General features: G+C 54.4%; 1 protein-coding gene across 1 annotated transcript in view; it reads right to left on the bottom strand.

The window, feature by feature from the left end:
* The window catches only part of COBL (cordon-bleu WH2 repeat protein), a 91,984-nt gene that overhangs the window by 73,111 nt on the left and 8,640 nt on the right, over window positions 1-10,233 (bottom strand). Inside the window, 2 exon segments of the mRNA XM_025046872.1 lie at window positions 1,164-1,235; window positions 4,427-4,524. Of these exon segments, the coding sequence (XP_024902640.1) occupies window positions 1,164-1,235; window positions 4,427-4,524 (170 nt within the window).

The following is a 10,233-nucleotide window of genomic DNA, read 5'->3' as shown; positions in this document are numbered from 1 at the left end:
CCCCCTAACCGCGCAGCTGGGCAGCCACACAGGACCCTGGCGAGCACGGGGACCGGGGCAGCTGCAGCCCTGGGATTCGCTTTACGTCTTAGTTTTTAATCATTTCTTTCCAAAAATATTACCGCTTTAAGGGTGGGGGGGCGCCCCCGTGAACTCGGGGCTCCCAGCGCAGGCCCCGCCCCCACATGGCACCCGACACCCGGGCTCCGGATACCGAGTCGCTCGGCAGCACAGTGGGCGCCGCCTCCACGCCTGAGCCGCGGACGCCCCACGGCAGCCTCTGGCTCCCCCCGCAGCCCCAAATGGAGAAACATCCCAGGTGATGGCGTTTTTGTAAATAAGGCAGTGATATTTTAAATCACTGATCGAAGGATTTTTAACTTTACCGGGTCCCAGTAACAAGTAACACAATGGTAGCTGATGAAGCTCATGCTGACAAACATTAGACTAGTCAAATTTATAGAATTTGACTTTTTTTTTTGAACCAAGGGAAGAGGCGCCGGAAAGGTTACTTCCAACAGTTCACTTTGCGATCTCGAAATCTCACAGTCGCAGAACCAGGACTAGACGTCCGGTCCCTTTTCCACTCTGTTAGAGGGACATGGTGTTTTGTGGAGGTGGCATTTCTGTGAGCTGAACAAAAACTAGCTCGCACACCTGTCCCATCCGCGTGCACGGTCACCACGGCTGTTTACATGCGGCAGGGGAGGAGCAGAGGGTGGAGACAGAGACCTGAGGGTCACCCCCCACCGCCACCACAAATCACACCCGAGGTGACCGCCCACGTCCCCTCCCTGTGTCTCAGCGTCCACCTGTGTGGCAGGAAGGACCCGCACACTGTGCCTAGATACAGAAGGGAGAGTTTCCTGAAAAACATAAAATTCCAGGGAAGCTGCTCGAAATGGCTTGGGAGGCAACTATATTTACAATGATCCAAGGACCCTTTGATTAGGAAAGTGACCTATATTTTGGAATAAAGCGAACTTTAGTTTACATGAAATTAATCAAGCTTTGCAGGGAAGATTTAATTATTTTGACCATGTGCATTAAACAACAACAACAAAACCAGCTCAGCTAAGCAATAATTACATCCTCCGGAGCTGTGCGAAGCAGCGAGAAGTTCTGCCCGTTAGCCGGGGGCGCCTGCCCACGTCGGTACTTACGTTGGAGCCACTGCCCGGTGCCGACTCCGAGGCGTCCTCGCTGCCATCCACCGCCTGCAGCCCGAGCTCCACCTGGAACAGACGCACACGCCCTATGTCACCTCCAGGTGAGAGTAAGTGCCAACGAAAAAGTCGTCCCGTGCACTTGCACAGGCAAAAAACGCCATCCGGGCAGCACTGCCTTACTGAACTGTGATCGCGGCCACGTGCTCAGCTTGGGATCTTGGAAACTCGCTGGGCTGAAAGCGCTTTAAACCCGCGCTCATGGGGCGAGAGTTCTTTTATCTTCTCGCCAGCATCTCTTTCGCTTAGAAAACAGGTGATCTTAAAGCAGCAGGAGCCGGAGCTGACGGACTTAGCTCAGAAAACCAAGCGATTAGCTAGGTTCTGAGGGTTTGTAAGTTTTGAATTCAGTTGACCACTGCCCTGCTCACCGACTGGGTGTACATAGAAAAACTTCACAAATACCTCACTCCCTGTCCCTGAAAGATAAGAACGATGTCGAACCTCATCGTTTAAGACAATATTCTGCATGACGGTGGGGTGACCGGCCTCAGAATCATCTCCGTTTAACTAGAAAATACAGCTCTCGGGAGCCACCTGGCCTCCCCAATGAGCGTCTCCAGGGACGTGACCAAGAATCTCATTGTCTTAAGGTGCTTCTTAGGTACTTTCAAGAGCTACTGGGTTAGGAGAATAAATAATGTCAAAATCATACAAAATTATCATTTTTTAAAAACAGTAAAACACCAGAGTTTTAAAACAATAAAACATATTTGCCCTCATCCGCTTCCACCAAAATGATATCCCTTTAAGTATATTCTCTGTTGAGGTTTTATATATACACACAGACACAACACACACAAATACACACAGGTGTGTACATATATTTTTCTCTTAAAGAGACGTAGTTAAGACACACTTTGGCTTTAAGTGCCTGGAGAGCCCCTATGCTTAGTGTCCTGTTCTCTGAGATGTTTGTAGACTACCAGCCACCAGAGGATTTTAGAAATCACTTAGAAAATTATTTATTCCAAACCCGCTTTAATTAACAAAGAGAAACTGAGACCCAACTTGTCTAGCTATGTGCACAGAGCATGCAGGCCGAAGTGGAGGGCTCTGAGCAGACAGGCTGGTTAGACTCTGAGGTTCACCCGAACCCCGGTGAGCTCAGAGGGGAGCAGCCTGGTTTCTCCACCTGTAACATGGAGCAATGATACCTCTCCCACGAGGTTTCTAGAAGGATTAAATGAGGCTGCATTTAGCACAGCATCCCGAGCAATACGGATGGAGAGAAACCAGGAATGACGTTCATCCCCAAAACTACAACAAATAAGCCAACAAGGATGTGACTGCAGGACATCAAGAGTGAAATAAATAAAATCGATGTGCGGGGCAGATCTAATGAAAGATAAGGTATATGAGAGAGAAAGAAGGAATAAATCGAGCCAGTCCAAGACGGAGAAGAGACAGGGCAGGACAGACAGGGACGTCCCTCCGCATCGCGGGCCAGGCAGGAACGTCCCTCCGCATCGCGGGCCAGCCCGACTGGCCCTGCAGCGGTTTCATGCTTTCACAGTGTCTCCTGCCCCGTGACCGGAAACCAGGCCCCAGGTTCCAGTCTCCGTGACTTTAGCGGGTCACACAGTGCTTACAACAAAAGCATTTCTAGAGTTTGGACTGGCTTTGCTGGCCGTTTCATGTCTCAAAATGAGGAAGACACAAGAAGTTTGACAGGCTGTGAGGAGTGTGCAGACCGGGCTGTGACAGCGAGCTGGCCTCCTGAGGACCATGGACAGCGGCAAAGGCAGTTCCCAGCAACTTCGGCTCAGCGTTTCAGGAGCCCACACCCAGCATTTGCAGAGTGATGGGAAACTCAAGCACAGTATTCGGATCCTGCAACTTCAAAGACTCCTGTCAGCTGTAAGGGGGGAGGAAAGCGAAGTAGGGGGAGGGGGGAGACTCAAAAGAGAGACTCGCCCTGGGCACAGCTTTTCCGAGGCCCCCAGGAAACATGAGGGAATGCACGACCAATCAGTACTGACAGAGAGAAGCACGAGACCATAACGAAAGCATCAGAGAGGCTTGTGGGAAACTCAAGACGGTGGGCGTCCCATCCCCAGTGGTCCAGCCGCGGGCTCCCTTCAGACTTCAGCTTCCACCCGCACGGTCACTGTCCTCCCCTCTGAGCCACCCCTCGGCCGTGGGCAAGGTCCGGCTCTGCGGTCACACACACCGACAGCCTCGCCCCAGACCTGAGCATGTCGCCTCACTTCCTGGTGCTTTGGGGCCTCAGCAGAGCTGGGGTGAATCGCAATGGTGACCCCACAGGCTCCTGCGGGGGGGGACCACCATGCGTGCAGCCTAGTGCGCGGGGCTCGGATCCACGGTACAGGGACGGGGGTGCGTGCCACATGTGACCCTTCCTCACGCTGCCTCTAAAACTGCAGATGCTGGGTGCTTGCAAAGTGAGCCAGTGGCCCTGGGACCCAAAAGTCCCCAGAATGGCTCTTCATCAGTCTCGTTTATTAGTAAAGAGAAAATAGTAGGTATTAGCAAAATATGCCTTTTACACAAAAATAGTGGAAATAACGAGCATTTTCTTCTGGTCGCTAAGAAGCGTTCCTGGATTTGAGAATGTCATAAGTGACTGCAAAGACCCTTATTTACCTTCTCTGTCCTATGGCTATCTGTCTAACCCAGTATCTGAAAGATGACTTGAAGCTTTATTTAGTAAAGACCAATGAGATTATAATATTAACTTATCGCAGGCACATTTCCAAATCACCTTGGGAGGCCCTAGGGACGTGTAAATAGGAGCAACGACTCGCTCAGCAGCCGACACCCTGCCACACCAATGCCCGGAGCAAGTGGCTCCACGTACTTGTTTACATGTGATAACCACATTCTGACCCTTCGGCTCACTGGCCGAGCTGAGCTGTCCCACACGCTCGCCCCTCCTCGCCCCGAGGTTCCTGAGCCTCCGCGGGCCATGCCAGGCGTGTGCTCTGCACGCGCCCAGCAGAGGCGGGCTCCGGGCTCCTGCGTTCTGGCGAGTAAAACCCCACGGCTCAGGGACCTGCTTCAGGCTTCCCGTGCAGAAGCACAAGTCAGTCGTGTGGCACACGCTGACAAGCACCCCTTACCTGCAGGAATTCAAATCCCTACATACGCTTGCGAAACTCCCCAGACAGGTGGAGGACAAACATCTGGAGAAACCGTTTTTACATAACACAGAATCGTATGTGTATTTAGTCCATTACCTTACTGTTGCTTCTTTTATTGACTTTGAAAAATCCCAGAAATTTTTTCTTCTCTTTATCTGTCTCATCGTTGCCAAGTGATGATTTTCTAAAGGTTTCTGGGGGAAAAAAAAGTACTAAATTATTTGTCAGCATGTGAAACAAGACATTCGACACTTCACTTTAAAAATCTCAACAAATTCTCTAAAACTTTGTTTTAGTTCTCGTAAGAGAGCAAACCCATCAACTCTTTGTTTGAAAGCATGGTGAGCTGTCTCAAAGCCTCCAGCCCTGCTTCTGAAGTCGCTATAGGTTCTGACACTCTGGCGGTTGGCGGCATTTTTCTCCGAGTGCTGTCCTATAGAAAAATAGCAGCTGCCTCAAAAGGAACCATGTACAATTAATTTTAATATGTTTTATTTAATTTGATATATCTAAAATATTATCATGAGGATGTGGTTCTATTATGCAGCGGTGAGCACGTCTGCTTTACACGCAGAAGGTCCTGGGTTTGTGCCCCAGTGGAGCCACAGTCCACGGTCTACGGCCACACCACCCTGAACAAGCCCCATGGCTGGCCTCGGAAGAAGCTAAGCAGGGTTGAGCCTGCTTAGTACTCAGATGGGAGACCACCTAGGAAGACCAGGTGCTATAGGCATAAAAAATAAAAGAAAAAAAAATTAAAATATTATTCATGCCATTACGTAATTGCTATACAATTTTTTCTTGTTTTGAAAATTTTTACTTTTCAGTTAGAGTTGACATTCGATATTATTTTATATTAAACGATATGAAATGATTGAGCTATTTTACATTCATTTTGGTACGAAGGCTTCAAACTGCAATGTGCACACCACAGAACACATCTCAGCTTGGACTGGACACAGTCCCAGTGACCAACAGCCACCCGTGAGGGACAGCACAGACCCAGGGGCTGGGGCGTGAGCACGACATCGGCTTTAAGAGTTCCGAGTGAGGGAGAAACACTCACTAGATAGAGTAAGTGGACAGCTCTCCTGCTGCGGAACCCCTCGTTCCCCAGCACGGGACGGCGGTGACAGCGGTGGCAGCGGTGGCCCGCGACACGCCGCGGCCGGTCTCCCCAGGCCTGCGTTTTCGGATGTTCCCTCCTCTGCCTCGGCCAGAACGTCTTCCCTTCAAATCACATTCTCCGGGGCCCGTTCTTTCCCCTACCGCTTCTCCCTTCTTTAAACTCCCATCCACCTCCCTTTCGTGCTGTTTTCCTCATCAAGGGTTTAGAATGGGCAAGAAAAGGGCCCTCTCGTGTGTCAGCTGGGGACACTGAAGCCCACCCCCGTCAGGCAGGTGACGGCCCCGCCAAGGCCAGGGTTCCCAGGACGAGGAGGGACCAGCAGCGTCAGAATCACTGGCAACGCAGCCCAGGCCAGACCCCGAGTCGGAAACTCTGTGTGGACCCAGCACCTGGTGCTCAACGAGCCCCCCGCAGGATGCTTAAGCTGTGGGGACCACTGCTGAAGATGGGTGGCCTGGAGGTGGCGAACACTGAGGCGCGGCCCTGCTGGGCAGACCGCCCCACCGCGCCGATCGCCGCCCTGACCTGCAGGCGGAGATGGCTCTGCTGACCGCGTCTGCCCACCGGAGCCACGTGCCTCGCGGCCTCCATGCTCACTGGCCCTTGACGCGCCCGGGGCCTCTGCATCAACTCACGCAGCTCTCTTCCGAGGCACAGGTACGGCCAGCGGAGGGAAATGTCAATGTCCGTGCAGGACAGGAGGACGACCCCACACCGCTGCCAACCAATGCCAGCCCAAACCAGGGGCCACCAGTTACCTTCTTCAGCCGCTGACCCAGAATGTCACATTCCAGTTAGAGAACAGACACGTTAGGAACATGCCTCGACGCTGACACTGTCCACGCAGCAGGACAGACGCCAAGCACGCACACCCGCCACGTCGTTCCGTAAGCGGCCAAGGCTCGCGTGTTAGTCACGAGGGCCAGCGCCCTGGGTACGTGCAGGCGCATCCGGCAGAGCTGCTCAGCGGCCACCATGTCACACACATCCAAACCAGCGAGCAGGTGGCCTCAGGCACACGGCGAGCATCCATGCCAGGACACGTGTGCACGGGGTTTCACGGCTCACTGCACCAGAGACCCCAGTCAGGCACAGGGCTGTGAAGGGTGGAAGGTACAGTACTGCAGAGCGCCAGTGTGCATGCGCCCCAGCATGCACGGACGCGCATTCACACCCAGCGTGCGTCTACCCTGAGTGATGTGTGACGTGACGTAGTAGAGGCATGATGCTACAGTGACCAACAGGTGAACGAGAGAGAACGTGCTGCTGGCACACAGGCTCTGTCACCAAGCCGATGGGGGTCAGAAAATTGCCACAAAAATGGAGCCTCTGGTTTCTCTCCCTGAATAGAGACAGTGGCTGGTCACCACTGCCACAGGACTGCAGGTCACCACCCTCCGTGCCAGGGCTGACCCACAGAGAGGAGAGGGCCCGCCTCGCACAGCAGTCACAGCCTGCGTCTGCCTGCAGGAAGCAGGACCCGGACTCCGAGCTGAGCTGGGCCTGGGGCAGCCCATTTGTCTTCAGAGCGAGGCCAGTAAAAGTTCTGGAAAGGTGGGGCTTAGCCCACAGGAAAGCGCACGCTGTTCGGAAGCATTAAAGTGACTTGCAGACGACGAATAGGAATTGTGGGGCTCGGGGTGCGGTGGGGGCGCTGTAGGAACCCCTAAACACCGGCGACTCCCAACCACTCCCTGTTCCAGATGAGAACACGGGAAGTCACAACCGTCAGTGGCCAGAGCGAAGTTAGCAAGAGGAGGCGGGAGGAAATCCAGGCCCGCACGACAGTGTCCCCGAGTGCCCGTCACCGTCACAGGCCACGTGCGCACGGGCACTTGCGAGTCACCTCCTCAGACCATCCATATCCCCAAACCAGAGCAACCAGACCTGATAAAACTTCATATACCTGAGTTTTCTGCTCAGAACGAGTATCCATTCGTGGTGCTTCTTAAAAGCGAATCCTTCTAGGTGTGGTATTTGTCAGTACTGTCCCCAGATGGAGACATAAACCCCGACGGGGAGCATGGACGGTGGCCCAGGCCACAGCACTGTCCGGCACGATGCCCCACACTGGCACCAGACCGATGTGAGGGGCCCTGCTTTCATTTTATTTTTTCTAGAGATAACTCTATTGTTAAACATTTTAACAAGCGAACAGAAATTTCTGAAAAATACAAAAGCTCCTCGGGATTTTAATGAACTTATTGGCATATGTGCGTGTGTGTATAGTCCAAGGGGTTCACTGAAATCCCAACACACGTGTGTGCCTGTCTATGTACATGTGTGCACATATACGTAATCATACGTGTGTGTGGATACGTGTAAGTTATGAAAAACAGGTATCAGAATAAAATCAAAATCTGGACTGATCATTTACATACTTGTCTATGACAACGGAAGTTAGTGTCGCCATCCACACTGCCCTAAACTCTGCGGCCGACAGGCTGGACCTCGAGGGCAGGGACGCTCAGGCAGGAAGGAAACAGCGCCTCCCCTGCACGCACCTCCCGCTCCGCCCCAACGTTCAACGTCCACACGGGGCCCGCCTCCCACCACAGCCTCCTTTGCCTCTTCCCATCAGAGCCACACAGCGCATCCTCCGACGACAGACCTTTCTCTCTCAGCCAACCAGGGAGTCAAGAAACCAACCCACAGCCACGTTTCAGCCGGCAAGACGCCCCCAGAGGTGCCGCCGGCCACACCGGCACCCCGCACACAGTCACGCCATGCATGTCCCAGCCCGGGGCCATGCGAGGGGCAGCTGGCAGAGGGTGTTCCCGGCTCACTGTACCTCGGCAGCCCAGGGATGGCTCGGACTGAGTTTTGGTCAGAAGAACTGGAAAAGGCAGGCAAGGAGAGAGTGAGGGCAACTGGACATCGGCCGTCAGCCCCTGCCCGAGGCCCCAGCCCCTCCGTGAGCCGCGGGTGGGGTGGTCTGCGTCCGTGCAGGAGGAGGCCAAGTGCAAAGCAGGCCTGCTCTCCAGGCCTCCAGCTCCCAGGCCACGCGTCCGGCTGCTAAGCCGCACTGTGGAAGCAGGTGGCAGCAGAGTCTGCTGCTTTTGCAAGCTGCCCGGGCGGGCATCCCTGCGGAGGAAGGCTGCTCTCAGCCCAGTGACACACCTGTGCCCTGGCCCTCCCCGGTTCGCAGGCCCCTGCTGGCTGGAGAGGGGATGTACCCTGAGAGGGACGAAGGCAAGGGCTCCCCGTGCATGTCCTCCAGGACATTTCTTTTCTTCTCAAACACTGACTGTCAGCAGGGCGGGATGGAGGTGCCTGGCAGGAATGGTAATCAAATACCTCAGAGCCAGCATGGCCCAGACAAAAGGGCTGCCGGCCGCTGGCGCAGCTGCTGGGGACCCAAGGGAGAAGGTCCCTCGCGGGTGCCCAAGGCAGTGGAAGGGGGTGTGGGGGCTTGGGCAGAAGTGCTTCTCAGACTGGCGGCCATGGGGGCTGCATTAGTGTCCTCCCCACATGGGGACCAGGGGTGCCGGATCTAGGGAGCTTTCCCCGGTGACCCTCAGCTCTGTGTTCCAGACGCCACAGGCTCCTGGGCTCCATGCCCATGAGGAGAGGCCGCGTTACGTGCCTGTTCCCAGGGAAACGGTTCTACGACTACTTTTCAAGATACACCCGATGACGGGCATGAAGCCGGAAGGCTCGTTTGTGTCAGCCTTTCTCGTTCGCACACTTAAGCGTGGGGCAGTTTTTCTTTTCTGTCTTGCCAAAGGAAAGCTCTGCTTTTAAAGACTCACGGACACCTAATTTGCATCAGGTGGATACACCAGACAGACACACCGCGACGTCCAGGCCCGTGAAGCAGATGCCGAGAATAGTCTTGTCTGAGTTTAAAAAGATACCGGCTCAACACAGGACACTCTGGCGGGCAGAGCACTTCCGTCTGGAGGAACGTAGTCTACGTGCCGCACACGCACCTGAGCCAAAACCCTTCCTTGACTGTCAGGTGACACCGGGATCCAGAACCTCCGCGAGGAGGGTGGGGGAGGGGCGGGCCCACTGCCCTCGATTTCACAATAAATTTGGTAATAAAAAAGTTGATTTTTTATTGTAACAATTTAAAAAAAACGTAGAAAAACACGAACAACTCGAATACGTCTATACGAAATAAAAAGGTGACAGACAGCACGGGAGGCTCATTAAGACAGAGGCGTCCACGAAGTCTGCTTTCATGATTCTAAGGTCTCAGAGTGTTCATGGGGGGGCGGGGGGCAGGGCGATCTGACAGCTGTTTAAATGCAGTTGGCCTGTTCTGTCAGTCAGGGAAATCTGCTTTCATGGGGTACAGGTCTCCGGCCCACACGCTCCCCAGTGGCTCTTACTGGGACCTCAGGCCAGGTACCAAATTTGCAGAGTGAGAAGTTTCCAGCCTCCAGGGCCGCCAAGCCTCACAGGGGTGTCTTGAGGGACTGAAGGGTGTTTGGGCAGCTTCAGGGCACAGCTAACTGTATTTTGTCCCTGGTTTTGATTATGACGCACCCCACCGGGTTGTGCCCTTTGTGTTCTGGGTGGAAGCCCCGCCTCGCTTCGCCTCCCCCTCCTCTCCCCTTAGCTCGCTCGCAGGGAAAGGGTCGCGGGGAGCTCAGGACTCGGGGGGGAAGAGGCAGAGCCACAGTCGGGAAACCAGGGCAGGCCCGACCTGCTCTCTGTGCACACCCACTGTGGTCGGACAAGATCAAGTTGCCTGCGAAGTGGCCCTGGCTCTGCGGTGCGGCGCTGACGGGGCGGGGCGCTGACGGGGCGAGGCGCGGGTGGGGCG

This window comes from Pteropus alecto, unplaced genomic scaffold (genome assembly GCF_000325575.1).
Source record: "Pteropus alecto unplaced genomic scaffold, ASM32557v1 scaffold21, whole genome shotgun sequence".
In the NCBI taxonomy this organism is placed as follows: Eukaryota; Metazoa; Chordata; class Mammalia; order Chiroptera; family Pteropodidae; genus Pteropus; species Pteropus alecto.
This window is presented reverse-complemented; position numbering and strand designations above follow the sequence as displayed.